Below are 17,904 nucleotides of genomic sequence, written 5' to 3' on the forward strand. Positions count from 1 at the left end.
GAGCTCCGTCGGCAGCGGCTGCAGACGCCCAGAGCTCCCCGCCGATGGTGCCTCGCGAGTCGGCTTGGAGCAGTGGGGAAGCCCGGTCTTCCACAACCGCCCACGGAGGGATTCCCCGAAGGATTCCCTCTCAGCTGATTTTTTGACAGCTGATGCCGGCTTGCCTGCTTTAGCGGCTGAGACTATTCAGGTTTCTCAGCCGCTTCAGGCTATGGAGGGAGCTTTTTTGGCGGGAAAACCGCCCATCTTCTCTGTCTGGCCCCTCCATTTTGTCTTCCACCTCAGGTGACCTTCCCCCTGTTTTGACTATGCAGGGGCAAGGTTCTGCTGGGTCCCCTGCTGTGGCAGGGAGTCCCCTTGGGACCCTCGGGGGGTTTTTCTCCTGAATTTTTCTTTTCTTTATGCAGAGCCTATTTTCAGGCGGCTGGGGGTCCCGGTTGCGCCCAGGGGGTTTCGGGGGGTGGGTTTTCCTCCGCGCTCCCTGCGGCTTTGCCTCTTTTGTCTGGCGTGACGTCCCCTCCGCCGCCTCCCTTGTCCAAGCGTCCGCGGGTGTCGTGGGACGAGAATTTGTGGTCGGAGGAACGGGTCGGTCTGGAGGAGGACCTGGACCCTTCTGAGGAGTTCCAGGACTCTCTGGAGGGGACGGAAGCTGGCGGCGGGTTGTCGGATTTCCCGTTCTCCAGTGACGAGGGCGTCCGTGGTGCGCCTTTTTCAGAAAGATGAGCTGCCTGACCTTATTCAGCAGGTTTCTTCGGTTTTTGCGTTTTGAGGACGCGCCGCCGGAGACTCCGCGTGTGGGGGACCCCCTGTTACGGGGGATCCGTTCCGTTTCCCGCTCTTTTCCTATGCATCAGGATATTCGGGATATTATTCTGGAGCAGTGGAAAACGCCGGAGACGCCGTTTCGGCTGGCGCGCAGCATGGCTCGCCTGTATCCCATTCCGGAAGGGGATCGGGCTACGTTAGCTTCGCCAGTCGTGGATGCGGTGGTCTCGGCAATTTCCAAGCGGCATACCGTGCCTGTTGAGGGCGGTTCTGCCTTGAGGGACTCTGAGGAGCGCAAATTGGAGAGCATCCTTAAGCAAAATTTTCAGGTCTCTGCCTTTGGGGTCCAGGCGGCTATTTGTGGGGGACTGGTCGCTCGCGCCGTGTTTCGGTGGGCGGAGCGGGTCTTGGATCGAGAGTCTGACGACTGGTCTCTGGTGGATCAGGAGGTAGCGAAGATTGAGATGGCGGCCTCATTCCTCTCTGATGCTCTCTATGACTTGGTGCGGATCTCGGCTAAGTCTATGGCTTTTGGCGTGGCCGCAAGGCGTGTGTTGTTGGCTGCGCGCTTGGGCGGCGGATGCTGCGTCCAAAGCTAAGCTTACTAAATTTCCCTTTCGGGGGTCGTTTTTGTTTGGAGAGGACTTGGATAAGTTGATTCAGACTTTGTCGGACTCGAAAGTTCCCCGTCTGCCGGAGGACCGTGCCCGTCCGGCGTCTCGGGGGGGTGCGGCCCGGGGGCGTTTGCGGGATTTTCGCAAGTATCGCCCTGGGCGTGGGGCTGCTTCTTTCCAGTCTCCGGGATTTTCCCGGGGTCGGTTCTTCCAGCGCATGCAGCCCTTTCGGGGGGCCCGTCGGGGGGCAGGGAATCCCTCCGCCGGTTCCCCCGCTTCCCGTCCTGCACAATGACGCCTTGCCGGCGCCCCCTTTGGTTCCGGTGGGGGCCCGGCTGCGCGAATTTTTCCCCAAATGGGCCGAGATCACGTCCGATCAGTGGGTCCTGGAGGTGGTGCGGGACGGTTATGCCCTGGAGTTCGCCCGCTCTCTGCCGGATTTTTTCCTCGCTTCTCCATGTCAGACTCCGGGGAAGACGCAGGCTTTTCGCCAGACCCTTCAGCGCTTGCTAGATCTCAGGGCAGTTGTTCCGGTGCCCCCTCCGGAGTGGGGCACGGGCAGGTACTCCATTTACTTTGTGGTGCCCAAGAAGGAGGGGACCTTTCGGCCCATCCTCGATTTGAAAGGGGTCAACAGGGCTCTCAAGATTCCCTCTTTCCGTATGGAAACTCTGCGGTCGGTCATTCTGGCGGTTCAGCCGGGGGAGTTTCTCACTTCTCTCGATCTGACGGAGGCCTACTTGCATGTTCCCATTCGGGCCTCTCATCAGCGTTTCCTGCGCTTTGCGATCTTGGGTCGGCACTTTCAGTTCTGTGCGCTTCCCTTTGGGCTGGCCACGGCTCCTCGGACGTTCACCAAGGTGATGGTGGTCGTCGCGGCGGCCTTGCGGTCGGAGGGCATCCTGGTACACCCCTACCTGGACGACTGGTTAATTCGGGCAAAGTCGTTGCAGGAAAGCTCCCGGGTTACTGCTCGGGTGGTGGAGTTTCTCCGTTCGCTGGGCTGGGTGGTCAACCTTTCCAAGAGTCGGTTGGTCCCGGCTCAGCGTCTGGAGTACCTAGGGGTGCTGTTCGACACCTCCTTGGGGAGGGTCTTCCCTCCCAGAGGGCCGGGTGAGCAAATTGCAATCTCAGATTCGCCTGCTTTTGGCGTCCCGGTGTCCTCGGGCGCGAGATTTCCTCCAGGTCTTGGGGTCGATGGCGGCGTCCCTGGACGTGGTGAGGTGGGCGCGGGCCCACATGCGTCCTCTCCAGTATGCTCTGCTCCGGAGGTGGTCTCCCCAGAGGCACGGGATGGATGTTCCGGTCCCCCTGCGAGGCTTGGCGCGCTGCAGTCTGCGTTGGTGGCTCCAGACCCCTCACCTAGTTCAGGGGGTGGGTCTGGATCTCCCGCAGTGGACGGTGCTCCTGACGGATGCGAGTCTCCTGGGTTGGGGGGCTCAGTGTTTGGGTCACTCAGCTCAGGGCACCTGGTCCGCGGAGGAGGCCGCCTGGTCGATCAACGTGTTGGAGACCAGAGCGGTCCGTCTGGCGCTGTTGGTTTTCCACTCCCTGTTGCTGGGCAAGTCGGTCAGAGTGCTGTCGGACAATGCCACGGCGGTGGCTTAGGTCAATCGTCAGGGGGGCACCAAGAGCACTCAGGTGGCGCAGGAGGCGGCTCTGCTCATGGTTTGGGCGGAATCCCATCTGCTGGACCTCTCGGCCTCTCATATAGCCGGAGTAGAAAATGTTCAGGCAGACTTCCTCAGTCGTCACTTTCTAGATCCAGGAGAGTGGTGTCTCGGCGCCGAGGCGTTTCAGTTGATAGTGCAGGCTTGGGGGCAGCCCCTGATGGACCTGATGGCCACGGGTGGCAATCGCCAAAGTGCCCCGCTTCTTCAGTCGTCGCAGGGACGGTCTGGCCGAGGGTCTGGATGCTCTGGTCCAGCAGTGGCCAACGGAGGGGCTGTTGTATGTGTTCCCTCCTTGGCCGCTGGTGGGCAGAGTGCTTCTTCGCATTGTTCACCATCCGGGTTTGGTGGTGCTGGTGGCGCCGGATTGGCCTCGCCGTCCGTGGTATGCGGATCTGGTGAGGCACCTGGTAGCGGATCCTCTTCCTCTGCCTCTCATCGGACGACCTTCTGATGCAGGGGTCCCATTCCCATGTTCGACCCGTCTCCCTTCTGTCTTACGGCGTGGCTCTTGAAAGGGGTCGCCTTAGCAAGAAGGGATATTCAGACAAGGTGATCTCTACACTGTTGGGGTCCCGGAGGCTATTCTACCTCTCGGGCTTATGTGCGGGTTTGGCGTCTCTTTGAGGAATGGTGTCGGGCGCGGGGAGTGACCTCTTTTCGCGCTTATCTGCCTAACATTCTGGAGTTCTTGCAGGATGGCCTGGATAGAGGCCTGGCTTGGTCTTCTCTCCGGGTTCATATTGCGGCCCTGTCGGCCTTTCGAGGGTTGGTGTCAGGTCAGCGTTTATCGGCTCTTCCTGATGTGATTCGGTTTTTGCGGGCGGCCAAGTTGCTTAGGCCTCCCCTACGGCCCTCGGTTCCCTCTTGGGATCTTAATCTGGTTCTCTCTGTTTTGGTGCGTCCGCCTTTCGAGCCCTTGGACGACTGTTCTTTGAAGGACCTTACTTTGAAGGCGGTCTTTTTGGTGGCCATTACTTCTGCTAGGCGTGTTTCTGAGCTGCAGGCTTTCTCTTGTAGGGCTCCCTTCTTGGAGTTTTCTAGGGAGCGGGTCGTCTTGCGGCCTGTTCCTTCCTTTCTGCCGAAGGTTGTTTCTCCTTTTCATGTCAATCAATCGGTGGTTCTCCCGGTCTTGGGTGGTCGGGAGGGCTCTTCTGAGCAACGGCAGCTGCGCAAGTTGGATGTCGGTCGGGTCCTTCGCTCTTATGTGCAGCGGACCCAGGAATTCCGGAAGTCCGATCATCTCTTTGTCCTCCTGGCGGGTCCTCGTCGGGGATCGGGCGCTTTCTAAGGCTACTATTGCGCGCTGGATCAAGGAGACGATTGCTTCCGCTTATCTTCTGAAACAGCAGCCTGTTCCGGAGTTTCTCAAGGCTCATTCCACTCGGGGTCAGGCGGCTTCTTGGGCTGAGTCGTCGCTCGTGCCTCCAGTGGATATTTGTAAGGCTGCGGTTTGGTCCTCCTTGCATTCCTTTGTTCGTCATTATCGGGTTGATGTGCAGGCGCGTCGGGACGCGGTGTTCGGTGAGCGTGTACTGGTATCGGCCCTTCGGGGGTCCCGCCCATGAGAGGGACTGCTTTGGTACGTCCCATTCGTAAAGTTAACCTCTACTGGTCTGGAGAGTGCTAAAGAAGGAGAATTAGGTTCTTACCTGCTAATTTACTTTCTTTTTAGCTTCTCCAGACCAGTAGAGGTCCCCACCCTGTCTGTTGTTGTTGTTGTTGGGGCTGTTGCGCGGGCAGTTTTTGGTTTTTGCTGCGGGTTCTAGTATTTTTCTAGGGCCGGGGAGAATTGAAGAACAGCGGCTGTGGCTCGGCTGGCTTAGCTGGCGAGCTGTGGGGACATTCTTCCTTCCGGAATTTCTCCTCTGCATTTTCCAACAGCATTTTGGGTATGTTATTTGTTACTCCTTTTGGAGTATTGTTTTTTCTCTCTGTTGTTTTCCAGTTCTTGGTTCTGCTTGGCTATTCGGCAGACTGAGGGAAATAGAGAGGAGGGGCTAGGATATACTGTCCCAAAGTTTTGTTTTCAGTCTCCACCTGCTGGTCATGATTAGATATATACCCATTCGTAAAGTTAACCTCTACTGGTCTGGAGAAGCTAAAAGAAAGTAAATTAGCAGGTAAGAACCTAATTTCTCCTTAATGATCTAAAAATAAAAATCATGTTTCCAAAATTACAGCCACTTTTGGTGTTTGCTGACACTGGCTGTGCTGGTGGCTCTCATCCTTGGTAGAATAGCAGTGCTCCCTGCAACCTGCAAAAATCTTTATATTTAGGTGTGAGTGATTCTGGCTATTGATGCTCTCATGGATCTCGCTCTGTGTTTGTTCTGTTTTCAGGGCTGCCAGCGGCTGTCCTCAGCCTTCCCTTGGAATTGACTGTCCTTTACAACACCCTCATTTTTCAGATCAATGTAGCAGATGGCTTTACAAATGAAGATGCTCAAGAAATAGAGCAAGCACTCGTTAGAGGTATGAAATCCTTTTTCTTTTCCATTTCTCATCCCAAGCCACAGCCTGTCTCCCTGTGATCCCTGCCCTATTCTCCTAGACCTCACGATAAAGTTACTGATCAGTGGACTTTGTAGGACTGGCTCAGTTTCTAAGTAGTGCAGAAGATCTGGTTTGCTTCCTGGAAGTTTCCAGCCTGAGGATGACATGCAGGCAGTTTTCAAAGTCCTGGTGTGGGCAGGGAATTTCATTCATTATTTAACAGTGACATATATGGAGGGCAATTTTATGTCATGGGTAGGCACCTACAGAGGAGCCTAGGTAGGTGCTAATTTATAAAGAAAATTGGGTGCCAACTTTCCTTGATAAAATACTAGCACAGGTTGCCTAATATGCCTCTACAGCTGGTTTAAATGACTGCACTATGGGGTCCTTTTATTAAGGTACGCTAAATTGGTTAGTATGCCTTAATAAAAGGACCCCTTCCTACTATGTGATCCCTCAATGTTGCCTTTTCTAAATTTTTTTGTAGTTCCACCCTCTTTCCTATTGTAGTCTGTAAATAAAGCCCCAGCATTCTTAGAAAGATTTCTAATACCATACACTCCTGTAAAATCTCTTAGATCAGAAGAAAAATCCCTGCTAAAAATTATTTATTCAAGGAGGGATACAATCTTTTCTGTTACAGCACCCCAAATTTGGAACTTGCTTCCTCTCAGTATAAGAGAAGAAAAATTACTTACTAAGTTCAAAGACCTTCTAAAAGGTTGGCTTTTTAAGGACGCCTTTAACTGACCTATTTATAATTACACTATCTTATTTCTGGAACTTATCGGGACAAGGAACACTGTTAAGTAGAAATTAAGTGGGTATCGTCCCCTAACCTTTTGTCTCCTTACCCATCCTTTTCATTTATTTTGGAATTGTATTTAATCCAATTTTTTTCCCCTCAACAGTATTTTTACGTCATAATTGTTTTTAATGTCCTGTTTGTTGAAATTTTTTTTATTTTTTTCTATCTTTAATTTTGTAAATCGCATTGGATTTGGATATTGCGATTATATCAAATATTTTAAATAAACTTGAAACTTGAAATAAACTTGTAAGTCTGTCCAATATATATGTATGTTTAAATAAATGATTTGTCTCCCCATTTTTTACATTTGTAATTCACTTTGAAACTATGTTATAAGCGTTTGCATCAAATTTTAATAAACATGAAGCGTGTACATCAATAGTATTTTATAATCTGTGTGCTCTTTGCCTAAACTCTGCCCTTGTTTTGATACCAAAGAGCATACTTTTGTGCAATCTGTCTTTTGTAAGAGGCCATGTGCTTCACAAGGATGATGATGATAGAAATAGCCTCCTATTGGCCAGAGTTAGGGTCCAGAGGGAGCTGTAGTTTGTGGCCCCTGGCTGAAAGAAAACCAGAGAGGGCTGATAATCCAAATCCTGGAAGACAAGGAATAGTATTTCCACAGATAAACAGGATTCTTATGTATGTAATTCTTTATTTAAAAAAAATGTGACTTGATCACATTTCAACCTTATGCTGCATTAGAGGTACAAAGATACAGCAAGTGTCAGTCTATTCCTCATCCTGCAGTACAGATTGACTCATTTTGTAATGCTGTAAGAGAGCTGTCTGATACTACTGTTTTTTTCTGTTCTATGACGGACACTTTTTTATTCCTGAACCTTCGCATAGTCAACCCCTTTTTGTGAGATATCTTGTAGAGAGCCTCATTTATTTTGTTCCGCCTCCCAGCTCTCTCTGGGTTGACCTCCAATTCCTTAGTTCTCTCTCTACAAGTGAGATGGTAGGACCCTGTCTTTTCTGCTCATGTTTACTTTTCAATTAAATTTGATTTTTCTTTAGCTTCCCTCCAGACCAGCACAGAACGGATGGTTTACGCTCCTCTGCCAGCAGGTGGAGAATGAGACATTGACTTTTGGCTGCAGTACAAGTGGGCTGTGCAGTCCCATCTACACTCAGTCTTTTTTCAGTCTCCAGCAGATGGAGTGGTAAGCTTGTACAGTGTTTCCTTTGGTTAGTTGGATCTGATTAGTAACCTTTCTCTTGTCCCTTTTTGTTGTCTGGACAGAGCTTGGGGACACACTCAGGGGTCCTACAGACCTCTGGGGTGCCACATTCGAAAGGGTCGAGTCCCTCCCCCCATATCCCCTGCCTCCCCTAGTTTTATTTCTCTAGGGGAGCCTCAACTGTATGCCTGACCACCCTGTAGGCACAGACTAAAGTTTAGAGAGCCAATGGTGTCTGTTCTATCAGTCTTGCAGCTGTGGGCTGTGAGTTTAAAAAGAAAAAAAAATATCACAGACAAGAGAAAAGAAAAGGGCCTGAGGCAGCCATTTTTTTAATACGGCATTTTTGTGTGTAGGTTTCCTGCGATATGAGCACTTTTAAAAAGCAGAAGTGCATTTTTATATGCACACCGAGTGGTGGATGCAGCTGGCATGTGCACAGTGTTCCAGCTGCTTCGAGGAGGAACCGGCATCGAATTCAGGTACTGTTGTGCTTCACCCTCTCCAAGATTCTCATGAGATTCAAGATCTCATGAGAATCTCGGAGAGGGTGAGAGCCAGAAGGCCTTGAGCATGCTCAGATGCTCAAGGCCCTGCAGCAGCCCAGCAGAGAACCGGCAGCAGGCACTTTCAGCACCGATGCACGGGTAAAGACAGGGCTGGTCAATGGGGGGGAGAAGGTGATTGCGGTGGCGAAGGGAGGGAGCAATGCCGATGGCCTCTGGGGAGCAGCAAAGCTGGTTCCCGGGGTGGAGGCTCGCAAATCGAGTCAACGCTTGGTTTGCGAGTTAGTTTGCTCAAGTGTTTTGCTTGTCTTGCAAAACACTCACAAACTGAGGTTTGACTGTATTTCTGCTCTATGTTCACGGAAGAAAATCCTGGAGAAGGACCGAGGTTGTCTGGCAAAGTTACATGAGAAAATGGAGTAGATTCTGCGCCGTTCACGGAAGAAAGTGCTTATGAACAACTTGAAAAACTGAAGGTGGACAGAGCGATGGAACTGGATGGAATCCATCCCAGGATACTGAGGGAACTCAGAGAGGTTCTGGCGGGTCCTATTAAAGAATTGTTCAATAAATCTCTGGAGACGGGAATGGTTCCTGGGGATTAGAGAAGAGCAGATGTGGTCTCTATTCACAAAAGTGGTCACGGAGATGAAGTGGAAAACTACAGGCCGGTAAGCCTCACTTCAGTTGTTGGAAAAATAATGGAAGTGTTGCTGAAAGAAAGGATAGTGAACTTCCTAGACTCTAATGGGTTATAGGATCCGAGGCAACATGGCTTTACAAAAGGTAAATCGTGCCAAATGAACCTGATTGGATTTTTTGATTGGGTGACCAGAGAACTGGATCGAGGACATATGCTAGATGTCATTTACTTAGATTTCAGCAAAGCCTTTGACACAGTTCCTCATAGGAGGCTCTTGAACAAACTTGAAGGGCTGAAGTTAGGACCCAAAGTGGTGAACTGGATTAGAAACTGGTTGTCGGACAGACGCCAGAGGGTAGTGGTTAATGGAAGTCACTCGGAGGAAGGAATGGTGAGTAGTGCTGGGTTCAGGGTTCAGTGCTGGGGCCGATCCTGTTCAATATGTTTGTGAGTGATATTACTGAAGGGTTAGAAGGAAAGGTTTGCCTTTTTGCAGATGATATCAAGATTTGTAACAGAGTAGACACCGAGGAGGGAGTGGAAAACATGAAAAAGGATCTACAAAAGTTAGAGGAATGGTCTAATATCTGGCAACTAAAATTCAATGCAAAGAAATGCAGAGTAATTCATTGGAGATTAATAATCGGAAGGAGCGGTATATGCTGGGAGGTGAGATGCTGATATGCACGGATGGGGAGAGGGGCCTTAGGGTGATAGTGTCCGAAGATCTAAAGTTGGCATCAACTTTAAAGCAAATCGAATCATGGATGGCCATATTCAAACTCAACTCAGAAAAACCAAATTCTTCCTGGTGAGTCCAAACGACAAAATTTCAATTTCCTTGAATGGTCAGATCTTTCCTATTGCTGACACCATAAAAATTCTGGGAGTAACACTGGACCGCTACCTCACTCTAGATGTTCACACTGAGTTACTGGTTAGAAAAGGCTTCTCAACATTGTGGAAACTAAGAACCATCAGAAAGTTCTTTGATGCAGCATCATTCCGCTTACTGGTGCAATCTTCCATTTTAAGCCTGCTCGACTATTGCAGCAACATTTATCTAGGGTCCTTCAAGAAAACCATCCAAAGACTCCGAATCATACAAAATTCGGCAGTTCGACTGATTTTTGGCATAAAAAAATGGGAATATATAGCAATGTTACTTACCGTAACAGTTGTTATCCAGGGACAGCAGGCAGCTATTCTCACTAGTGGGTGATGTCATCCGACAGAGCCCCGATACGGACATCTTGCAAGCATGTCTTGCTTGAAGAAACTCAGAAGTTTCGAGATGCCCGCACCGCGCATGCGCCAGTGCCTTCCCGCTCGATGCTCCGGGCGTGTCTCCTCAGTTCAGGTAGCTAGCAGAGAAGCCAACCCAGGGGAGGTGGGTGGGACGTGAGAATAGCTGCCTGCTGTCCCTGGATAACAACTGTTATGGTAAGTAACATTGCTTTATCCCAGGACAAGCAGGCAGGTATTCTCACTAGTGGGTGACCTCCAAGCTAACCTCAATGGGATGGAGGGAGAGTTGGCAACTTAGGAGAACAAATTTTGTAACACAGTTTGGCCAAACTGCCCATCCCGTCTGGAGAAAGTATCCAGACAATAATGAGAGGTGAACGAATGAACCGAGGACCAAGTGGCAGCCCTACAAATCTCCTCAATCGGCGTCGATCTGAGGAAGGCTACAGAGGCTGCAATTGCTCTGACCCTATGTGCTGTGACCTTACAGGGAAGGGGTAATCCAGCCTGGGCATAGCAGAAAGAGATACAAGCCGCCATCCAGTTGGAGATGGTGCGCTTCGATACAGGTCGTCCCAACCTGTTTGGATCAAAGGAGACGAAAAGTTGAGGAGCAGTTCTGTGTGGTTTGGTGCGATCCAAGTAGAAAGCCAAAGCACGTTTACAGTCCAGAGTGTGAAGAGCTGATTCTCCAGGATGAGAATGAGGCTTTGGAAAGAACACTGGAAGCACAATGGATTGGTTGAGGTGAAATTCAGAGACCACTTTAGGCAGGAATTTCGGGTGAGTGCGGAGGACCACCTTGTCATGATGGAATACTGTGAAAGGTGGGTCCGCCACCAAGGCCTGAAGCTCACTGACCCTGTGAGCAGATGTGAGGGCCACCAGAAAAACCACTTTCCAAGTGAGAAACTTCAGTGGAGCCTTGCTCAAAGGCTCAAAAGGAGGTTTCATAAGCTGAGAAAGGACAACATTTAGATCCCAAACCACTGGAGGCGGTTTGAGAGGAGGATTGACATGAAAAAGTCCTTTCATAAATCTGGAAACCACAGGATGAGAAGAGAGAGGTTTCCCTTGTAGAGGCTGATGGAAAGCCGCAATAGCACTCAGGTGGACTCGTATAGATGTTGACTTGAGACCAGACTGAGACAGATGTAAAAGATAGTCCAAAACAGAGGATAGGGAGGCTCGCTGAGGCTCCTTAGAATTGGAAATACACCATGAAGAAAATCTAGTCCATTTTTGGGAGTAGCATTGACGAGTAGCAGGCTTCCTGGAAGCCTCCAAGACATCCCTCACCGCCTGGGAAAACTGGTGCGGAGTTACGTTGAGAGGAACCAAGCTGTCAGGTGGAGAGACTGCAGGTTGGGATGAAGCAGAGACCCCTGATGCTGAGTAAGCAGTGAAGGAAACACTGGAAGTAGGTACGGTTCCCTGCTGCTGAGTTGCAGTAGAAGGGAGAACCAAGGTTGCCTGGGCCACCGAGGAGCTATCAGAATCATGGTGGCATGTTCGGACTTCAGTTTGACTAGAGTCTTTTGAATGAGAGGGAATGTCGGAAACGCATACAGAAAGCGATTCCCCCAATCCAGCAGAAAAGCATCTGCCTCGAGGCGATGAGGAGCGTAGATCCTGGAGCAAAACTGAGGCAGTTTGAAATTGTGGGGAGCCGCAAAGAGGTCTATCTGAGGCGTTCCCCACTGAGCAAAGATCTGATGAAGGGGCTTGGAGTGGAGTGTCCATTCGTGAGGTTGGAGAAGACGACTCAGCTTGTCCGCCAAGACATTGTCCCTCCCCTGAATGTAGACAGCTTTGAGGAAGGTGTTGTGGCGAAACGCCCAATCCCAGACTCTGAGAGCTTCCTGGCAGAGGGAGGCCGAGCCCGTGCCCCCTTGCTTGTTGACATAATACATGGCGACCTGATTGTCGGTGCGAATGAGGACCACCATGTCGTGAAGCAGATGTTGAAAAGCTTGAAGAGCATTGAAGATGGCTCTGAGCTCCAGCAGATTGATTTGATGGAATCGGTCCGCACAGGTCCAGAATCCCTGAGTGCGAAGCCCATCCAGATGAGCCCCCCAGGCATAGGCCGAGGAATCGGTTGTGAGAACCTTCTGATGAGGAGGAGTGTGAAACAGCAAACCTCAGGATAGATTCGAAGAGGTCATCCACCAAAGTAGAGACTGCCGAAGAGCAGGAGTGACTACGATGTGTCGAGTCAACGGATCTGACACTTGAGTCCATTGAGAAGCTAGGGTCCACTGAGGAATTTTGAGATGGAGCCTGGCAAAGGGTGTCACATGAACTGTAGAGGCCATGTGGCCCAGGAGGACCATCATGTGTCTCGCTGAGATGGACTGGCGAGAAGATACAGACTAGCAGAGACGAAGAAGAGCATCCATGCGCTGAGGAGGAAGGAATGCTCGAAGCTGAATGGTGTCCAGTACTGCCCCGATGAAGGGAAGGGACTGGGTAGGCTGCAGATGAGATTTGGGAAAATTGATCTCGAAGCCTAGGCTCTGCAGGAAGCAGATCGTGGTCAAGGTCGCCGAAATGACCTTTGGAGCTGACGGGGCCTAGATGAGCCAGTCGTCGAGGTATGGAAATACCTGAAGACCCCTGTTCCGGAGTGCAGCGGCCACCACCACCAGACACTTCGTGAAGACTCTGGGAGACGAGGACAGGCCGAATGGAAGCACTCGATACTGCAGATGTAGATGTCCCACCCGAAATCTGAGGAACTTGCGGGAGGCCGGATGAATGGGAATGTGAGTGTAGGCCTCCTTGAGATCCAGAGAGCATAACCAGTCGTTCTGCTCGAGGAGAGGGTAGAGAGAAGCAAGAGTCAGCATGCGAAACCTCTCCTTGACTAGGAATTTGTTGAGGGCCCTGAGGTCCAAAATGGGTCGCAGGTCGCCCGTCTTCTTTGGAACAAGGAAGTACCGGGAATAAAACCCCTGGTCCAGTTGGTCCATCGGGACCGGCTCCATGGCACGAAGCCGGAGCAAAGCCTGAGCTTCCTGGAGAAGAAGGGCGGTCTGAGTCAAGTTGGAAGGATACTCTCTTGGAGGGTGATCCGGAGGGACCCGATGGAAATGAAGAGAGTATCCTTCCTTGATGATAGTAAGGACCCAGAGGTCGGTTGTCATGGCCTCCCAGCGATGATAAAATTGATGGAGGCGCCCTCCAATGGGAAAAACAGGGGGAGGCAGAACGAGGTTGGTTATGCCCTCGACGAGACAGTCAAAAAGGCTGAGTGGTCTTAGGGACAGCAGGCGACTGAGACTTAGGCTGACCCTTCTGGGGAGGCTGGCGCTTCGCCGGTTGCCTCGCAGGTGGAGTTTGCCTCGGCTGATAACGCCGCTGATAAATCAACGGCGGACGAGAAGGTCGAGACTGCTGAGGCTTAGGCTTTGGCCTAAGGATAGATTGGAAGGACTTTTCGTGGTCAGACAACTTCTTCGTAACAGTCTCGATGGATTCATCAAAAAGATCCGCCCCAGCACACGGGACGTTTGCCAGGCGGTCCTGAAGATTCGGGTCCATATCAATGGTCCGTAACCAGGCCAACCGGCGCATCGCCACCGAGCAGGCCGCCGCTTGGGCTGAGAGCTCGAACGCATCATAGGCAGATTGCATTAACTGAAGCCGAAGTTGGGACAGCAAAGCAACCACTTCCTCAAACTCAAACCTAGCCTGGGACTCGATGTACGGTGTGAACTTCCGAAGCACAGGTAGAAAAAATTCCAAGTAGGCTGCAAAGTGGAAATTGTAATTCAGGACTCGAGATGCCATCATCGAATTCTGATAGGTGCGTCGACCAAACTTATCCATGGTTCTGCCCTCGCGGCCCGGAGGCACTGAAGCATAGACCTGGCCAGGATGAGACCGCTTGAGCGAGGATTCGACCAGGAGGGACTGGTGAGAAAGCTGAGGACCCTCGAAGCCCTTATGATGCACATTGCGGTACCGTGCATCCAATTTGCCAGGGACCGCAGGGATAGAGTAAGGAGACTCGAAGCATCGCATGAAGGTCTGGTCGAGGAGCTTGTGCAGGGGAAGCCGCAAGGACTCCGCCGGAGGACGAGGCAAGTGCATGGTATCGAGGTATTCCTTGGAGTATCGAGACCCAGCATCGAGAGTAATGTCCATGTCATCTGCCATCTGCCTGAGGAACGATGAAAAGGACAGTTGGTCCGCCGTCGCCGGTCTGCGAGACGGACTAGAAGAAGAAGAGGCTTCAGGCTCCAGAGAGGCCTGTGAGCAACAGGACGAGTAGAAAACCTCAGGGTCCTCGAACTCCGGGCCCGGAGGAGGAGACCCAGTCGAAGCAGCATACCCCAACCGAGGCAATTTCTTCTGAGGCGAGACGGTCGAGTGCCGAGAGGAATGCTTCGAAGAATGTCTGGATCGATGCCCCTCCCGATGCCTGGAAGGGGATCGAGCCCGTCTGTGAGAAACTGGTTCAGACGCCTCCAAGGAGCAGATTGGACTCGATGCCGTCGATCGCAGAGGCGGAAGAGTCGGCGCCCCCCCCCCCCCCGACGACGCCCAGGTTTGATAGGGGGTTCGGAAGAACTCGTCCTGCTTCCTGCTATGCCCAGGGCTGGGTGGCCCCGAAGGTGGACGCCACACTGAGTCATGGGGCGGAGTAATCGGTTCCAAGGGAGGCAGGTCACTAAACGAGGCTTTCCTTGAGGGGATGGGCTCCAAGGGAGGTACAGCGCTAACGGAGGACCTCCTCGAGGACCCGGACACCGCTCGCCGCTCCTCCTCGCCGAGCAACGAGGTCGTGCGGCGAGGAGGAGGGGGCGGTCCGCCCCTCGAAGCCGAAGCTGGAAGGTCACCCTGGATTGTGGCAATCAGCCGAGGCCCCATGGTCTGCATGAGCTCCACGAACTGAGCCTCCAGAAGGGACCGCAACGAAGCCGATATGGAGGGATCCGCACCAAAAGGGGGCCCTTCCGCACGGTCTCCACGCTCCTTCGGTGCTGCGTGCTTCTGCTTGCCAGTCTTTGGCACCTTGAGCACCACCGGTGGAACTGTCGGGGTCGATACCTGCTCCGAGGAGACGGAGGAAGGCACTGGCGCCGAAGCCGGGGCCGAAACCGGTGTGAACGATGCCGGTTTCAGGAGGCCCGAAGCTGCCGGGGAGGCAGAGGGCTTCGCGGAAGGAGTCGAAGCACCCGTCGATGTCGAAGCTGCAGGAACCGATGAAGCTTCCATCTTGAACATGGACTCCCACAGCAGACAGCGGCGCTTAAACGCTCTCGCCGTCAAAGTGGAGCAAGGCCGGCACGATTTCGGGAAGTGATCCGGTCCCAGACACTGTAAGCAGCGTCGATGAGGGTCTGTGAGCGAAATCGCGCGCTGGCACTTGCTACACTTTTTAAAACCGGTAATCGGCCGGGACATAGGCCGGAAAAGCTCCGCCGCAAGGTCGAAGGCGCGGGGCCCCAGCCCCAGTATCGGAAGGAAAAATTTTTTTTTTTTTTTTTAAAGAAATCAAAGAAAGAAATAGATGCACAGGAGAGCCAAAGAACTCAACCCGCGGCAAAATAGAAGGCAAAAAGAAAGATTCAATGGGCGCAAATTGAAGATAGACTTCTCAGCTCCGCAGAAGAAAAAGAACTGAGGAGACACGCCCGGAGCATCGGGCGGGAAGACACTGGCGCATGCGCGGTGCGGGCATCTCGAAACTTCTGAGTTTCTTCAAGCAAGACATGCTTGCAAGATGTCCGTATCGGGGCTCTGTCGGATGACATCACCCACTAGTGAGAATACCTGCCTGCTTGTCCTGGGATAAAACCCTTTACTACCAAAAACTCCACTGGCTGCCCTGGAAGCAAGAGTGTTGTTCAAATTTGCCTGTCTATGTTTCAAGGTTTGGCCCCCATATATCTGGTTTCCCATTTCAACTTGGACTGTTCCACCAGGCCTACTCGCAGGGTACATATATTTAGCCACCCAACATTAAAAGCCTGCCGATTCAAGAGATATTTGGGCAGAACCCTAGCTTTCCAGGCAGGCCAACAGAACAGTTGGCTGGGTAACATCATTAAGCACGCCTCATTCTATCTCAACTTTAGAAAACTAGTTAAAACAAACTTGTTCAACCAATTTGTAACCAAGAACTCTTAATACCTTACCAAGTACGCTTCCGACATGTACTCGACGCCTCTACTCTGTGTCTATCACTCTGACTTACACCCACTCAACTTGTATCCACCCTTCTCCAATTGTATTCGCCGACGTCATTGTAATTATCTTCGCTGATTGTCCAGCTCTTCTTGTTGTAAACCGCCTCGAACTACCGTGGCTTTGGCGGTATATAAGAATAAAATTATTATTATTATTATTAAAGGTGGAAAAACAGTGAAACATGGCAGTGGCTGCTGCCAGAAGGATGTTGGGCTGTATAAAGAAAGGCATAACCAGTAGAAGAATGAAGGTGTTGATGCCCCTGTACAGGTTGTTGGTGAGACCCCACTTGGAGTATTGTATTCAGTTTTGGAGACTGGTGAAGGACACAAGAAGACTTGAAGAGGTCCAGAGGAGGGTGACGAAAATGATAGGAGGTTTGCGCCAAAAGACGTATGAAGAGAGACTGGAAGCCCTGAATATGTATACCGTAGAGGAAAGGAGGGATAGGAGAGATATGATTCAGATGTTCAAATACTTAAAAGGTATTAACGTAGAACAAAATCTTTTCCAGAGGAAAGAAAATGATAAAACCAGAGGATATAATTTGAGGTTGAGGGGTGATAGGCTCAAGAGCAATGTAAGGAAATTCTTCTTTACAGAGCAATCTAAGGAAATTCTTCTTTACGGAGAGGGTGGTGGATGCCTGGAATACACTCCTGAGAGAGGTGGGGGAGAGGAAAACAGTGACGGAGTTCAAAAAAGTGTGGGATGAACACAGAAGATCTAGAATCAGAAAATAATATTAAATATTGAAGAACTAAGACTAGTACTGGGCAGACTTGCACGGTCTGTGTCTGTATATGGCCGTTTGGTGGAGGATGGTCTGGGGAGGGCTTCAATGGCTGGGAGGGTGTAGGTGGGTTGGACTGAGCTTTGATGGAGACTTCAGTAGTTGGAACCTAAGAACAGTACCGGGCAGAGCTTTGGATTCTTGCCCAGAAATAGCAAAGAAGAAAATATATATATTATTTAGATTGAATCAGGTTGGGCAGACTGGATGGACCATTCGGGTCTTTATCTGCCATCATCTACTATGTTACTACTTCACATGCTGGAAGTAATTTCTAGAAGCAACAAGAGGTCCTACCCCAACACTTTATTGAAACGTATCAGGTCGGTGGGAAAGGTAAATTGATGGCAAATTTTAGCACTACCATTTGTACTAGAAATTGTTGATTGTATTTTCTCTGTTAATGTCCTTTTCCCCACCTATCTGCTAATCTCAGATGCCTTCTGTAGTGAGCAGTCCTCTAGTGCTAGAGGCATGATGATAGAAATTGTCTTATAAATATGAGATTTTAACTTGTAAAAGAACTGCAGAAAGCTAGGGCTTGTGACCGCCATCCAAGCTTGAACTGGATTTGGTACCATAAAATTGTTTTGGCTACCAGTTTATTTATAACAGCTGTGGCTGCAAATTTTTCTTTCACTGTTTTGGTAGTTCTGGATGCCAGAGGCTTGGTTAGAGGAGAGATGAGCATCGAGGAACTTTGGCAGAAAATTCTTCTGAATACAGATATGCAGCAACTTGCCCCAGTTGTACATCGATTAGCCGGCCTGCAGGGGGCATTGTGGCTGGCAGCAAACCAGCTGGAAAAGCTCAAAGTCCTGTTTGAAGCTCTCAGTACTACTGAGGTGAGGTGAGAAGGTTGCATTTTGGTCAGGAGAGGAGGTATGTGCTGATGTAGCCTGATGCTTCACTGATCCTGAATAATTCAGTCATAGAATACAAGGAGAAACGCAGCTCTAATTTT

General features: G+C 50.8%; 1 protein-coding gene across 6 annotated transcripts in view; it reads left to right on the plus strand.

Moving 5' to 3' along the window:
* FANCG (FA complementation group G) overlaps window positions 1-17,904 on the plus strand; it is a 144,396-nt gene that overhangs the window by 12,654 nt on the left and 113,838 nt on the right. For 4 of the 6 annotated variants that reach the window (XM_033936332.1, XM_033936323.1, XM_033936313.1 and 1 more), the window contains 2 exons: window positions 5,393-5,524; window positions 17,592-17,785. In XM_033936332.1, coding sequence (XP_033792223.1) covers window positions 5,393-5,524; window positions 17,592-17,785 — 326 coding nt within the window. The remainder of the gene's footprint in view (window positions 1-5,392; window positions 5,525-17,591; window positions 17,786-17,904) is intronic. The other 2 variants (XM_033936344.1, XM_033936352.1) reach the window with 1 other exon arrangement.

The sequence above is a fragment of the Geotrypetes seraphini genome, chromosome 1 (assembly GCF_902459505.1).
Source record: "Geotrypetes seraphini chromosome 1, aGeoSer1.1, whole genome shotgun sequence".
NCBI lineage: Eukaryota > Metazoa > Chordata > Amphibia > Gymnophiona > Dermophiidae > Geotrypetes > Geotrypetes seraphini.